Source organism: Arabidopsis thaliana, chromosome 4 (genome assembly GCF_000001735.4).
Source record: "Arabidopsis thaliana chromosome 4, partial sequence".
NCBI classification, from domain to species: Eukaryota; Viridiplantae; Streptophyta; class Magnoliopsida; order Brassicales; family Brassicaceae; genus Arabidopsis; species Arabidopsis thaliana.
In genome coordinates this window covers 450815-465165 of record NC_003075.7, presented here as the reverse complement: position 1 = coordinate 465165, position 14351 = coordinate 450815, and the positions used below count along the sequence as shown (strand labels likewise).

At 37.1% G+C, this 14351-nt stretch overlaps 5 protein-coding genes across 10 annotated transcripts; 2 read left to right on the top strand and 3 right to left on the bottom strand.

Moving 5' to 3' along the window:
* Positions 1-1609: 1609 nt before the first annotated feature.
* On the top strand, positions 1610-3653 carry GT72B1 (UDP-Glycosyltransferase superfamily protein). 2 transcript variants are annotated; one of them, NM_001203720.1, is made up of 2 exons: positions 1610-2883; positions 3285-3574. In NM_001203720.1, the coding sequence occupies exons 1-2, from the start codon at positions 1866-1868 to the stop codon at positions 3314-3316; spliced, it is 1050 nt and encodes a 349-aa protein (NP_001190649.1). In that variant the 5' UTR covers positions 1610-1865; the 3' UTR covers positions 3317-3574. The 2 variants fall into 2 exon arrangements, with proteins under 2 accessions (NP_001190649.1, NP_192016.1); NM_116337.3 differs by having other exon boundaries at positions 1624-3653.
* Positions 3654-3919: 266 nt separating this feature from the next.
* On the bottom strand, positions 3920-4771 carry CPL3 (CAPRICE-like MYB3). Of its 3 annotated transcripts, none has more exons than NM_001036490.2 (3): positions 4569-4771; positions 4377-4464; positions 3920-4274 (listed from the first exon to the last, which is right to left on the bottom strand). In NM_001036490.2, the coding sequence occupies exons 1-3, from the start codon at positions 4630-4632 to the stop codon at positions 4199-4201; spliced, it is 228 nt and encodes a 75-aa protein (NP_001031567.1). In that variant the 5' UTR covers positions 4633-4771; the 3' UTR covers positions 3920-4198. The 3 variants fall into 3 exon arrangements, with proteins under 3 accessions (NP_001031567.1, NP_974493.1, NP_192015.2); NM_202764.1 differs by having other exon boundaries at positions 4081-4274; positions 4377-4461; positions 4569-4694; NM_116336.4 differs by having other exon boundaries at positions 4092-4274; positions 4377-4470; positions 4569-4687.
* A 1884-nt stretch (positions 4772-6655) lies between these two features.
* On the bottom strand, positions 6656-9583 carry TROL (thylakoid rhodanese-like protein). 2 transcript variants are annotated; one of them, NM_001340299.1, is made up of 8 exons: positions 8670-9583; positions 8275-8377; positions 8089-8175; positions 7936-8010; positions 7782-7856; positions 7603-7683; positions 7222-7530; positions 6656-7038 (listed from the first exon to the last, which is right to left on the bottom strand). In NM_001340299.1, the coding sequence occupies exons 1-8, from the start codon at positions 9413-9415 to the stop codon at positions 6991-6993; spliced, it is 1524 nt and encodes a 507-aa protein (NP_001329711.1). In that variant the 5' UTR covers positions 9416-9583; the 3' UTR covers positions 6656-6990. The 2 variants fall into 2 exon arrangements, with proteins under 2 accessions (NP_001329711.1, NP_567209.1); NM_116335.2 differs by having other exon boundaries at positions 8670-9398.
* Positions 9555-11819, bottom strand: AT4G01040 (Glycosyl hydrolase superfamily protein). 2 transcript variants are annotated; one of them, NM_116334.4, is made up of 8 exons: positions 11526-11819; positions 11357-11427; positions 11171-11251; positions 10988-11072; positions 10762-10859; positions 10550-10637; positions 10109-10463; positions 9555-10015 (listed from the first exon to the last, which is right to left on the bottom strand). In NM_116334.4, the coding sequence occupies exons 1-8, from the start codon at positions 11781-11783 to the stop codon at positions 9759-9761; spliced, it is 1293 nt and encodes a 430-aa protein (NP_192013.1). In that variant the 5' UTR covers positions 11784-11819; the 3' UTR covers positions 9555-9758. The 2 variants fall into 2 exon arrangements, with proteins under 2 accessions (NP_192013.1, NP_001328747.1); NM_001340298.1 differs by having other exon boundaries at positions 9618-10009; positions 11526-11797.
* A 103-nt stretch (positions 11820-11922) lies between these two features.
* Positions 11923-13972, top strand: WTF1 (Ubiquitin carboxyl-terminal hydrolase family protein). The gene is made up of 2 exons (NM_001125436.2): positions 11923-12049; positions 12120-13972. The coding sequence occupies exon 2, from the start codon at positions 12136-12138 to the stop codon at positions 13720-13722; it is 1587 nt and encodes a 528-aa protein (NP_001118908.1). The 5' UTR covers positions 11923-12049; positions 12120-12135; the 3' UTR covers positions 13723-13972.
* Positions 13973-14351: the final 379 nt, after the last annotated feature.

Sequence of the window (14351 nt, the reverse complement as noted above, 5' to 3'; positions counted from 1 at the left end):
CTTGTTCAAACTGGCTGAAAAATACATACAAAATTATTAAATTCCAACCACTTATCACACTATCCTTTATGTGATAATAAGTTTAGCTGGGCAATGTTATTCATTAAAAATTGGTGATGCAACACAAGTCGAATTGACAAAGATATAATAATGAGTTAATAGGCTTTATGATTTAGCGGGACATGGACATATATTCAATTTTGTAAATCATAACAAAAATGATGGGCTATGAGATAAATTCCACTTTCACTTTTCTTCACTCAAACAAATGCTAAAAACTAATCTATCGATGAATGATTATATGCCTTTTTATCGTCGCCACTATGACCTAAAATATTTCAAGAAGTCAATTTTTTAATTTGTATAGAGCAAAATGTTTTGCAAATAAAAGAAAAACATTGTTATGAAAGAAAATAATACAGTAGAAACTCTATAAATTAATATTCGATAAATTAATAAACACGATAAATTAATAAATTTTGTCGGTCTCAAGTCGGGTCAATGTAAAAATTAACCAAAATCGATAAGATAATAAGATAATAATCTTTTTGAAATCCCTATGTAAAAATATGATCCTAATAATATCATAAATTAATAATCATAAATCTTAAGCATACATTCTAATACTAATTTTATCTAAAACTTTTATTCAAGCCACAATTACAACTCTTTTTAGAGTACAGTTGGTATGATCTCTTTTGTACTCACATAACTCCTTACGTATTTGATCCGTCATATTTGGTTTTGTAACATTTTTTAATCATTGCTAAGATTTGTGTTAAAAAAAATTGGATTAAGCCTCACGTTAACGTCGTAAATATACGGACACAATATTTTGTAAAAAAATAAATTAAAAAGTCAAGAGAAAAATAATTTTTAACATAATTGAATATACGAACAACAAAATATAAGAAAAATTAAATTAAAAAACATATTTAAAAGAATTTAATATTGTATTTTACGTAAAAAAATTTATAAATATTTATTAATTTATAGGATAAACTAATATCACTATAAATTAATAAAATTTTATGGTACCAATATTATTAATTTATAGAATTTTTTATGTAATAGCAAATTACCATTCCAAAATTTAATGTTAATGGTAAAAAAAAAAAAAAAGAGCGAAAGAATTTTATTTTATTATAGCTAAGAAAATTGGGGAGAAAAATCATTGCGGAAGCATTACGTTTGCATTTCATCACATATTCACACGTGCGCTCAAGACATTTCACACGCACAAATATAATTGACCCACAATCACAAAAAAGCTGGTCATCACTAATTTTTTTCAACAATTTCCCTACCCCTCTCCAATAATTGAAAATTTTATATATATTCTTTTGGCAACCATATTTAATAAACATATATATATATATATATTGGTTTCAATTATGGATATTATATAATAGCATTATTATGTATAATTCCCAATTTTATGTAAGTTATGAATATATTTTACACAGCTTGTTAAATGCTTTACTTTAAATCTACATGAAAATCAAAATGTATTAATATGTCCACAATTTAAATGGTTGATTTCATATTAACATGAGAAATCACAAAATAATAAGTATAAAAATGAATTACGTAAATGATGATTTTTTAGTTTAAATAATCGGTCACCAAAATATTCATATTCGAACATGGTCGCCACAAGCGACATTCTACAAAAAAAACACATACAAGTAAATAGAAAATAGAATTTCTCCTCTCAATGATTCACACAAACTCTCTATATAAAGCCATTACTTAATACCACACAAATTACAAAAAAAAAAAGAAAAAAGGAGATAATAATCACAAACTACAAAAGTAGAAAGAAGAAAAAAGAACAAAGTATCAGTTCTTGAATATTTGCATCAATGGAGGAATCCAAAACACCTCACGTTGCGATCATACCAAGTCCGGGAATGGGTCATCTCATACCACTCGTCGAGTTTGCTAAACGACTCGTCCATCTTCACGGCCTCACCGTTACCTTCGTCATCGCCGGCGAAGGTCCACCATCAAAAGCTCAGAGAACCGTCCTCGACTCTCTCCCTTCTTCAATCTCCTCCGTCTTTCTCCCTCCTGTTGATCTCACCGATCTCTCTTCGTCCACTCGCATCGAATCTCGGATCTCCCTCACCGTGACTCGTTCAAACCCGGAGCTCCGGAAAGTCTTCGACTCGTTCGTGGAGGGAGGTCGTTTGCCAACGGCGCTCGTCGTCGATCTCTTCGGTACGGACGCTTTCGACGTGGCCGTAGAATTTCACGTGCCACCGTATATTTTCTACCCAACAACGGCCAACGTCTTGTCGTTTTTTCTCCATTTGCCTAAACTAGACGAAACGGTGTCGTGTGAGTTCAGGGAATTAACCGAACCGCTTATGCTTCCTGGATGTGTACCGGTTGCCGGGAAAGATTTCCTTGACCCGGCCCAAGACCGGAAAGACGATGCATACAAATGGCTTCTCCATAACACCAAGAGGTACAAAGAAGCCGAAGGTATTCTTGTGAATACCTTCTTTGAGCTAGAGCCAAATGCTATAAAGGCCTTGCAAGAACCGGGTCTTGATAAACCACCGGTTTATCCGGTTGGACCGTTGGTTAACATTGGTAAGCAAGAGGCTAAGCAAACCGAAGAGTCTGAATGTTTAAAGTGGTTGGATAACCAGCCGCTCGGTTCGGTTTTATATGTGTCCTTTGGTAGTGGCGGTACCCTCACATGTGAGCAGCTCAATGAGCTTGCTCTTGGTCTTGCAGATAGTGAGCAACGGTTTCTTTGGGTCATACGAAGTCCTAGTGGGATCGCTAATTCGTCGTATTTTGATTCACATAGCCAAACAGATCCATTGACATTTTTACCACCGGGATTTTTAGAGCGGACTAAAAAAAGAGGTTTTGTGATCCCTTTTTGGGCTCCACAAGCCCAAGTCTTGGCGCATCCATCCACGGGAGGATTTTTAACTCATTGTGGATGGAATTCGACTCTAGAGAGTGTAGTAAGCGGTATTCCACTTATAGCATGGCCATTATACGCAGAACAGAAGATGAATGCGGTTTTGTTGAGTGAAGATATTCGTGCGGCACTTAGGCCGCGTGCCGGGGACGATGGGTTAGTTAGAAGAGAAGAGGTGGCTAGAGTGGTAAAAGGATTGATGGAAGGTGAAGAAGGCAAAGGAGTGAGGAACAAGATGAAGGAGTTGAAGGAAGCAGCTTGTAGGGTGTTGAAGGATGATGGGACTTCGACAAAAGCACTTAGTCTTGTGGCCTTAAAGTGGAAAGCCCACAAAAAAGAGTTAGAGCAAAATGGCAACCACTAAATATTTGATGTTCTAATATGATTTGTATAATCAACGGTGGGATTTGTGCAAATGTGTTTCTGTATGTATATGTATGTTCTACTTTTCTTTGCTTCGTTTGTCTCAACTTTTATTTGTATATGTTTTTGGCTTTTGATTAATTCGTAGAAGATGTTGCAATTAAGATCAGCTTAGAAGAAGATGTTGCATATATAGTTAAATATTGTTCAAGAGAATCATCAATTGTCTATCGTCAATAGTTAAATATATATATGGCTTATAAAAATAACAGTTTGTTCAAGTTCTAAACATTTGTTGCAATCTCAAGAGTTACATATATAGATCATCAGTGAGACACATAGATTTCAACAATATGTTTGTTTGGTAATGAGATACGTTATGGGTTTTTATTGAAGATCGTCCGTTTCGTGGTTATGGATCAGAGATTAAGGAAAAACTAAAAGTCTAAAACGTGGATGACCAAGAAAATAAGTGTGTGTGTGTGGAGTAGGTGAAATAGCGTTAACGACAAATATACAGAAAACATGTGTGGGACCTGAAGACAGCATGTCATTTTATGACTTGTAAAACGACTTCCACTTTTGTTTTGTTTTGAAGTAGGTTATTTGCCACTTTCATGTGTCAAGTGTTTAAGGCTTTAAGCAGAAATTAATGAAATATCCACGTACAACATCTACGACTTAGCTTCTAGAAATTACTAGGATGGCAAAAAAATAAATTTAGGCTTGGAAGGCCCAAATATTCGTAGCCCACACAATAAATGGTTCTTGAGAGTTAAATGGTTTGGGATTTAAGAAAGTTTTCTTCTTATAACAGAGTTGGTAAATTTAAAATACAACGGAATATAATCGAAACAATCAGTGAAACTATAGAGATATATTGATCACTTTTCAATTTTTCATGACCCAAAACCTCTCAATTTCTCCAGCGGTTCTTCCTGGGATCCTCCCAGCTATCAGTTCCCACCTTTCATCAAATAATAACACACAAAATTCAGCTTTTACTATGGTGTTACAATTAAATTATTTTCCTACGAAATAGTATTCATTATTAGTTAAAAGATCAAACCTGTCACCGACAAGCTTATGCATTCGAGAGACCAAATCTTCTTCTTCTTGACTCATGTTCACAACTTCCCACTCAAGACTACTCACTTCTGTTCCTTGTCATCACCAAAATTCAGATTTCTCATTATATATAGATAAGTATAAAAAAACATGGAAAAATGAGAAAACGAAGGTGTTTAAGTTTTCAGCTTACCTTCAGAAGAAGAAGTAACGATGGAGTTGGTCTTGGGTTGCTTAGTCCTGCGATGGTTATCCATGTCAAACGGCACCGTATTACAAAGAAGAAGAAGAAAGAAACTAAGAGAGTACTCTGAGAGAGTGGTCGTATTTTGAAGGTTGCACACGAACCATCATTTCTATTTATAGCAACTAACCAAATCAAGTAACCAACGGTCCAACGGGTTTGGTCGGTTTCTATGTTAAAGGATTTTAATTTACTAAATTGGTTTTGTTCTCATTAATTATATTAATTATTGTTAGCTATCTTTGCAAGTTGCAAGTTTGCAACCAATAAAAACCACAAGTACCCGTGACTTCATTTACTCCGTTGTGATGGCTTGGACTGGAACATAAGTTGTATAAATATTGATACATGCCGTTAATTAAGATCATTAATAATCAACAACAATTGTTTTCAAAGCTTTTCTGATTGCTATTCCAGTTCATTCAATCAGAAATTATACTCCCTTTGTTCATAATAGATTGAAATTTTGGATATATTAAGACAAAATCATTTTTAATTATTTTAACATTACTTTTTGTATCAAACATTTTTCAATGCCTAAGAAAAACTTACAAAACTATTGTCCTCGTGTACGTTTGTAAAACACAATAATATTTTCAACCATTCATGTTTTCTCGGCGAGTTTGTTTCACTAAACTGATTGTTTTCATCATTTAGCTTAATTGCTAATAACACATAACTTTCTATAAATTGGATTAATACCATGAAAAGAATAGAATCTACATTATTTAAATTAAAACAATGATCCCCCAATCATGTCTCTTTAATATTTAAGATATACTATAACGTGTCCATCACAAAAGTAAATGAGTGTCACTACGAAAGATGAAAATGGGTTGGATACTTGCATCCTCAATCATGCAAATTTGGTCCTAAATTGGCTTAAAGCCAAAAAAAACAAAAAACAAAGTGGTCCTCGCAGTAAGCAACGTGTCGTGTGTTCGTTACAACTGCTTTATTGGTTCGGGTTATTCAACACTATTACCTGCAATAAAATCTAGTAACAACTTTTTTCATAGTATATCGATCGTTAGATCATCTATATATACATAAGAGGACCTATAAATAAACTTACAAGTCCACGAAGGGAATATCCCCAAGGCAAGACTATATTTAATTGCCATCCCTAGCAAACTTTCAACTTAACCTTTTTCAGTGCTAACAATATATTCTCAGTAAATTCCGAATTTAAGTTTGGAATGAGGAAGAGAAACGTATATTCTCAGACTAACACCTGATTTAATTAATGTGGTCTTGTTCTTTACTAAGTTAATATTATGAGTGACACATTAACACTAACCGATTTTATTAATGGGGTTTGTCAATTGTCATTTGGTTCAGTAAGAAGAAGGAGAAATATGTTTTTGTCGAAGCGTCCTCAAGCTTATCATTTGATGCAATGCGTGGTAGAGCAACATATATGTTTGCGATTAAAATGGTAATCTAGAGCAACATGTTTCATTACTTAATGAAAAACGGAGTCAACACATAAAAATATATCATCATACATTGTCACAATATATACGTTTAGTGGCTTGCCAATGACCATATTTTAGAGGATGCATAAACTTTGATAGATAATTTGTTGCATGCAAAAGCTATCTATAGCCATGTAATACTTGTAACCATCGGATAAAGAAGTGTTATATGCGAGTTGCAAACCATCCATGGTCATCATTATATTGGCCTGAAGAACATCTTTAACAAAAGATAAAATGAGTGGATTGAACCACATATGGAGATTGATGAAGATTTCATTCTAAAAACATTTCAAAGCCAAGAACTAATGGGCATCCACTTTTTACATCAATGCAACACTTTTTAGATGAGATGAAGATTTCATTCTAAACATTTAGTTAAACGTCTAGTTTAGGCATCCACTTTGTTCATCAATGCAACACTTTATAGATGCCGATTAACGCATAGCACTTAATAAAGGAAACATGGATTATTCTACACATTGGTTTATGCTAAGTATATGTCACACTTTTCATTACCCCATTTAACCTTTTTGTTATGTATAGGGAATCCAGAATAAGAGAAAGAAAGAGATCTATCCCACAAGATCCAGTAATCACAAGATATTTGGAAATTTCCCCACAACTTTTATTTCGTCCAATACACCCCTCACACAGCTTCTGATCCCCTTTAACGCGATGACAGACTCTTGTTTGAACTCAATGGTGGTATAAAGGGAGAAAAACAAAACAAAGTCCACTTATCTCAGATTCGACACAAAGTAGCATCTAAGTTCGGGAGAAAAAACGAGAGAAAAAAGAACAAGTTACAATATTCGACCACTTTTGTTCTTCTGTTTGCAGGAGGACAAAACCAGACTAAGTAACGAGAGAGAGACTGTTCTTAGCTGTTTTCAGGGCTGCGATGGCATCGGAGAAGATGGAGGCTTCAAGTCAGGGTACTGTAAAAGAGTTAAGAAAGACATCATATTAATAAACGATAACAGAAACCCATGTACGAACTCGTAAATCATAAAGATACTTCTTCAAGGATCAACGGAGGTCCAAATTATAATTATAAACAGCTTAAAGGTTTCTTTATTTCCCACCAAAAGAGCCTCTTTATGAGAAAGTAGAAACATTACCGATGCATATGGAGAGAGAGGTCTTGAATGAGGTTTTGGTTTGGCTTCTGTTTCGGTTGGTTCTGTGATTACTTGTGCAGCGACTGCAGCTTCAATCGCTGGCACTGGCACTGGCTCTGGCACTGGCTCTGGCTCAGGTACTGGTTTATCTACAGTGGTTGTTGTAGCTGCAACTGTTTCTGGCTCAGGTACTGGTTTATCGACTGTGGTGGTTGTAGCTGTAGCTGATTCTGCTTCTGCTGTTACTGTTGCTGGTGCTGGGAGAGCTTTGTTGCTTGTTGATTGAGGAAGAAGAGCCTTTCCTATTTCCTGTTATTCCACGTAGAGTTATTTCTATAAAGGGTTTTATTACTAATGGAGATATGTATCTAAATTAGTTACCTTTAACTCATCAACAAGTTCTTTAGGGGCAACCTTTGTGTTCAAGAACTCATCCACCTGTTTTAGAGTTTGCTTTCGGTCCTGTAGAGAGTATAGAAAAGTAACCATCAAAACATCACCAATTGCGATAAATACATTCAAACTGAATCTTGATGAATGAAAAGATGGGAAGAACTTGCCTCAGCAAATAGAAGTTTCTTGCCTGCAAGTTGAACAAGTGCAGCTGAACCTAGTAGTTGGAGTATGGTTTCAATCTGTAGGGATGATGATAGATATAAGATTAATACCGGAATTTTCTGGAGACAATAAGAGGGATAATACCGAAAGACTGACCTCTGTAAATGCAAAAACACTTAATCCAGCAGCAGCAGCTACTCCAAGAGCGACAGATACACCATCAGAACTCTCCTGTACATTTATGTTAAATCATTGTTCGATGTTTGTTACAGAAACTTAAATTAAATGAATGTAAAATTGGATACTCACACCAAATACACCGCTGATGCTATCCGTCAAACTGCTTAAATCAAGGCTGAGAGTCTTCTTTGGCTCTATCCAAGGCAAGCTGCTATTCTGCAAACCAGATATATAATGACAAATGTAAATAAGTCGAATCGAAAGGATTTGTTGAAGAAGGACACATTGTGGGATAAGAGGAAAGGGAACACACACCAACCAGCCTCTAGGTCCCTCTGCACCATCTTTAATCGCATAAGCAGATTTGAATCCATTAAGAGCCACCAATTCAGCAACAAGCTCAGAGTTTCCATCAAACCTGGCTTTCCATTCAAAGAGTTAGACTGTATTAACAACAATGTGTGCAATCTAAAATGCTTTTCAATTTCTCTCCCATTGCAATATTCTATCAGATGTACAATAACACTTATGATTATCACTACTCAAGTTTGAATATTCTTCCACAAAGCAAACAATCACAGGTTCATAGATAATGAAGGAATGCTGAGACTATAATTATTCAGTGATCAGACAATATAAGCTACTCAATGTAACTATAAGCCTCAATATTATAACTTTCAATATATTTTGTAAGATTCCAAGAGCCTTACTTGTCCAGAATGTATAATGTGGTGTTCTCAGGATCTTTAAACTTCAAAGAAAGCTTCTTCAGGAAACCAGGCTTGTCTTCACCGTTATAAACAGTAGAAACCGCTTTTTTACCCAAACCCTTAATATTAGGACTGCCCACTTGTCTGAAATCAGCAGTAGCTCTTATGTCAAGCAACTGAGCATTATCATCAGTACCCAACTTGGTATAAGCATTCTTAGCAGACTCAACTCCCCATGATTTGGGCTTCTTGTTCAGAACCTGAGACAGAACAAATGGAACAGCCAATGCAGCAACTCCACCGGCAATAACCAAAGGATTGTCTGTGACAAAATTGGATATCCCTTCAATCAGACCATCCGAATCAAAAGATGAAGAAGTGGTCATAGATTGTTGCAGAGCTTCCTCGTACGTCAGGGATTTAGCAGGAGCTGTTGCACTGCTTAGAACAGAAGTTAGAAGAGCCAATCCACCATTGAATCTCTTCAAGAAGCTTTCTTGGGAGATTGGTCTCTGTGATTTTGGTGGAAAGAGGTTAGGGAGCGAGAAAGGCTTTCGTGGTTCTGATCTTTTCTCGGATAACACCGACATAGGGCTAAAAGTTGCGGTTTTCAGAGCTTCCATGACTCTCTCTCTCTCAGATTCTCCTTCTACACCAAGAATTGTCCACTCCGTATCATCAAACTTTTCCCAACGATTAAAGATGATGAAGAAGAAGTGGAAGAAAAGTGTCAAGGACAAGAGCATTGAGCCGTTTCTAGAGAGCTGACGTGGACTGTGTAATCAATCCTAGCCACCGCTTGCTTGACACGTGGAATATTCGGATGAGATACCTCTTGATCATGTTTTGGTGTAGAGGACTAAAGCATAGTGACTTACTTAGTCCGAAATTGCATGTCAAATGTGTGGCCAGAGAATATTGAAGATGCTTCAAGAGAAGCCTCTGCATATTTACCAAAATGTCCTTTATCTAGAACACAAAGAACAGAGACTAGACTAGATACAAAAGGTTCCTCAGCATTTGATTTAAGTGAACAAAGAGGATCAAGTATAACATTAAGAAAACATAACATGATGCAATGTATGGAACTTACAATAGATCAAAGAAATAATCTAAACCTTGTCCGATTTCCCAGATTGAAATGCCGATTCCCCAGAGACGAGCATTCTCAAGCCGTAGAAGGATTGACATCAATGTAGGATAGAAAACAGCATGCTTGATGTTCTTATCATCTCTATACATGAAAAGATGTTCGCCGCTCTCTTTATCCCAACGGAAAGTTGGCTTGTGTTTCTGGAGTAATGCGAGGTAATCCCTTCCGGTGATTGCTCCTCCACCTCCTGAATCTTGCGCAAAAGAAAACAGTTTATGTCAGTTGGTTTTGAAAGAAAGGCGGGAAGAGAACAAGTTGCTTATATAAGCTTGGATGCTTTATATACCTCCAGAGATTACAAAATCGTTGCCGTAAAAGTTGATACCAAGAAGAACCTTCCTGGCTATGTTTGAGTCTATGTTGTTGGATGACCCAAGCAGGAGCTTGAGAGTTAAATCTATCCACTTGACAGGAGCATTGGGGCCAGGGTTCTGGGGATTTGAGAAATCATAGGTCATAAGAGAGAACCCATCAACCGAATCTTTCAAGAATTGAAGATCTTCTGGCCCAAAATCGTACATTTGGAGCTTCTCTGAACGAGGCGGACCAACGACATACATGAACTGCATATGTTGCTGGTTGTTTCTTGGTGAGCTCGTTGAGTGAAGAGCGTCTCCAAGTTGTTTTACGAATTTCAGTGCCTAGAAGATTTATAAAAAAGCTTGCTGACATGATGCATTATGTGGAAAAAAAATCGCAGCGGCCTGGAAGAGATTACAGGGCATACCATTTTCCGCAAATCAGGGTCATGCAAAACGCCATAAGCTGCCCACCTTGACCAAGACTCTAACACGATACCATTGTATTCCATTTCCCTAGAGTTCAAGGCAAACATGATGACAAGGTAAGTGTTAAAATTCACAAGCTCTAATGTAAAGAAATTCATCCTTTTCAGAGCATGAAATATACAGGAATTGTAGAGCTTTGGGAGACCCTTACTTGCACTCTGTGACAATAAGACTGATAGCTTTCTCTCTTAGTTTTTTTTTGTTAAGCATCTCCCCAGGAATTGCTTCTAGAACAACTCTTGGTAATATCTACATAAAAGGGGAAAAAAGTCCAGACAATCAAAGAAGGAAAAACAAGTTAAACATCAGCATTTTCCGGGTACCGATCTCTGGCCAATTCAGAGAAGGAAGAAAAATAGGTGTGCTGGTTAAACTACCAGTGCATTGCCTCTTGACCGAAGCTCTTGAATCCATCCCTTATCAGCATTATGTCTCCCTTCCAAAACCAATCCAGACCCTTGGCTACCAGAAACAGAAACCAAAAATGTCACTACTATTTTGTGGAAACCATGAGATAATTGCAGGAACTTAGAACTCATTAACAAATGTATACAATATACCTCTTCAGGTCGTACCATACCGGCGATAAATGTGTAAACTTTGAGTTGAATATCTTTGCCATATCATAGCCTTTAGAGTTCCTACACAGCATTTTTAGCATATGAATCCAATCCCTACTGCCCTCAGTGACAACAATTTGTATATTTTCAATATCTCAAATCTAAAAATGTTCCAAAGAAACCAACCATGGAGTAATGTAAGCTAACACTGGATAATCATAGTGCCTAGTTGAATTCTCTGAAGCCTTGGAATGTTCCTGAAACAAATTCAAACCAAATTTAATGAAAATTCATCCTAAAGTTTTCAGCTTTTCTTCTTTGAATTGCAACATTGACCCAAAACTATGGAACTCACAGTGAGGATTTCTTGGAAATTAATATCAGTTTTAACGATTCCCTTTTGACGTATTGATGATTCCGTTTGGATGACTCGATCAGCGAATTTGACTTTGTACACAGCAATCGAAACGGCGGGAATCACAATGAAGAAGATTACGAAAATGGTGATGAGTCTCCGATCTGAATCTTGTTGTACGACTTGACACAGTGACTCGTATCCGTCGTTCCGCCGTTTCAAACTCTCCGCCGCCGATGAACGTCGCCTCCTCGCCATCGAGTTTCTCACCAGTGAAACAGAGAACGAAACAACATCGTTAGAACTAGGAGATTTTTGGAATGATGTTAATTCCATATTTACCCCTGCTTCTGGTCAAATATTACGTTAAAGACCAATAAGAGGATATCAGAGAGATGGACACATCATTCTGGAAAAAAGAAGAGGGTTTTATGACTTTTATCGTTAAACCCCAATCCAAATCTTCGCGACCAGAAACAGATTCTTCTGCAGAACCTCTTACTAGATTGAACCGAAGGGATAAGGTAAGATTTTTTTATTTCCTGGAATCAATTTTTCGTCGGAGAATACTTATTAGGAGTTATCAATTTACAGGCTTGGAGTCTCAGAAATGGAGCCCAAGCTTCTGCTTTCTGCACATAAACCTTTGTTTGTCTCTTGTAACTCTCCATTCAATGAAAAAACCAAGCTTTCGGTCAAATCCGGTTTGCCCATGTCCACAATTCGAGCTGCGAGGTCTCAGTTTATGGGGGAAGGTTTGATTTTGGGGAACAAGTATGGGTTTTGGAGTACTTCTAGGAAAACTCGTGTTGTTGTTGAGCCTGTGAGAGCTGCTGTGAAGAGAAGGAAAGAGCTTACTTTCGATAGCGTTGTTCAAAGGGATAAGAAACTTAAGTTAGTGTTGAACATTAGGAAGATTCTTGTGAGTCAACCTGATAGGATGATGTCTCTTAGGGGTTTGGGTAAGTACAGGAGAGATTTGGGTTTGAAGAAACGTCGTCGGTTTATAGCTCTGCTTAGGAAATATCCTGGTGTGTTTGAGATAGTTGAAGAAGGAGCTTATTCTTTGAGATTTAAGATGACATCAGAGGCTGAAAGGTTGTACCTTGACGAAATGAGGATTAGGAATGAGCTTGAAGATGTACTGGTTGTTAAGCTGAGGAAACTGGTGATGATGTCTATTGATAAGCGGATATTGTTGGAGAAGATTTCCCATTTGAAGACTGATTTAGGGCTTCCGTTAGAGTTCCGCGACACGATTTGTCAGCGTTACCCGCAATATTTCCGTGTGGTTCCTACGCCTAGAGGTCCGGCTTTAGAGTTGACTCACTGGGATCCTGAGCTTGCAGTGTCAGCTGCTGAGTTATCTGAGGATGATAATAGGACTAGAGAGTCAGAAGAAAGGAATTTGATTATTGATAGACCACCTAAGTTCAACAGGGTTAAGCTTCCAAGGGGTCTCAATCTTTCAAAGAGTGAGACGAGGAAGATATCTCAGTTCCGTGACATGCAGTATATATCTCCTTACAAGGATTTCTCCCACTTGAGGTCGGGAACACTCGAGAAAGAAAAGCATGCTTGTGGGGTTATTCATGAGCTTTTGAGCTTAACGACTGAGAAAAGAACGCTGGTGGATCACTTGACTCATTTCCGTGAGGAATTCAGATTCTCACAACAACTGAGGGGAATGCTTATTAGGCACCCTGATCTCTTCTACGTGTCTTTGAAAGGTGAAAGAGACTCGGTGTTCTTAAGAGAAGCTTACAGGAACTCTGAATTGATAGATAAAGATCCTTTAACTCTTGTGAAAGAGAAGATGCGTGCACTTGTTTCTGTACCAAGGTTCCCAAGGAGAGGAGGACCCAGGAAAGACGAAGAAGGAAGAGAGGTAGAGATCGATGGAAGCGATGCAGATGGTGAGGAGGAAGAAGAAGAAAGTGATGCTGAAGAATGGTCTGATGTTGATGGTTACTTGGAAGGTGAAGATGGTGGCAATGATGATGATGGCGATTGGACAGATGACGAAGGAGAGGAAGATGTGCCTCCTAACTTTGATGATGATGATGAAGACGAAGAAGAAGATAGCGTGAAGATTGGATTAAGTCCTTCAAGTAGAAAATCAAGTAGTCCTAGAAAGAAAGAAGAGAAAGTACTTACTCCTGTGTTCCCTGATGGTACTCCAAGGGAAAAATGGTAAACTATCACAGATTAGTTTCATGAAAAAATGTTTACTTGTCTTGTATCATTCTTGAAGATGAACACTAATAGCTCAAGCTTATGTAAGTTGCTGCTTTTGTTGTAAGAACACTTGAGAATGATGTTGAATCTTTCTCAACTTTTTGTAGTGTTTAGATGAGTAATTTGCTATCTTCTGCTAGTGAATCTTCTTCAAACATATAAAACGCTGCGTTTCTGAGATCGTAGTGAAAATACCAATAAAACGGATAGTGTCCTCTTATCCGGAAACTGTGAAGTGAATAAAATGGAGAACTTCTCTTCAACTTACCGCCATTGTTACAGCTCCTTGTTTCTTCATCACTCGCAGCGAAGATATCTAGGTAACCATTCATTTTCTTGTTCTTCTCTGGAAATCAAACATGAGTCGTTTGAATCTATACCATTCTCAATATCTCTGGAACCGTCGTCTCCAAGTTGGGATTTTTATCCGTTGAAGAAGCTAAATGGATGCAAAAATCTGGTTTCTGTTAAAGCTACTCATGCTCGGATGATGAAGTTATTCGATCGATTCGAATTGGAGTTCATCGCTAAGAGCTTGATCACTCGTTACCTTGAATTTCAAGAATTTGGATATGCTAGTACTGTGTT

Excerpts from the sequence above, each read along its gene's own strand:
- TROL (NM_001340299.1), bottom strand. The coding sequence starts at position 9,415 with ATGCTCTTGTCCTTGACACTTTTCTTCCACTTCTTCTTCATCATCTTT. Across the intron at positions 7,684-7,781 it reads AGAAACTTCTATTTGCTGAG|GACCGAAAGCAAACTCTAAA; the intron begins GCAAGTTCTTCC and ends TACTCTCTACAG. Across the intron at positions 7,039-7,221 it reads CTCTCTCTCCATATGCATCG|TACCCTGACTTGAAGCCTCC; the intron begins GTAATGTTTCTA and ends ACTCTTTTACAG.
- WTF1 (NM_001125436.2), top strand. The coding sequence starts at position 12,136 with ATGGAGCCCAAGCTTCTGCTTTCTGCACATAAACCTTTGTTTGTCTCT.
- AT4G01040 (NM_116334.4), bottom strand. The coding sequence starts at position 11,783 with ATGGCGAGGAGGCGACGTTCATCGGCGGCGGAGAGTTTGAAACGGCGG. Across the intron at positions 10,860-10,987 it reads GGTCAAGAGGCAATGCACTG|ATATTACCAAGAGTTGTTCT; the intron begins GTAGTTTAACCA and ends CCTTTTATGTAG. Across the intron at positions 10,464-10,549 it reads ACCCTGATTTGCGGAAAATG|GCACTGAAATTCGTAAAACA; the intron begins GTATGCCCTGTA and ends TAAATCTTCTAG.
- CPL3 (NM_116336.4), bottom strand. The coding sequence starts at position 4,632 with ATGGATAACCATCGCAGGACTAAGCAACCCAAGACCAACTCCATCGTT. Across the intron at positions 4,471-4,568 it reads CGTTACTTCTTCTTCTGAAG|GAACAGAAGTGAGTAGTCTT; the intron begins GTAAGCTGAAAA and ends GGTGATGACAAG. Across the intron at positions 4,275-4,376 it reads CATAAGCTTGTCGGTGACAG|GTGGGAACTGATAGCTGGGA; the intron begins GTTTGATCTTTT and ends ATTTGATGAAAG.
- GT72B1 (NM_116337.3), top strand. The coding sequence starts at position 1,866 with ATGGAGGAATCCAAAACACCTCACGTTGCGATCATACCAAGTCCGGGA.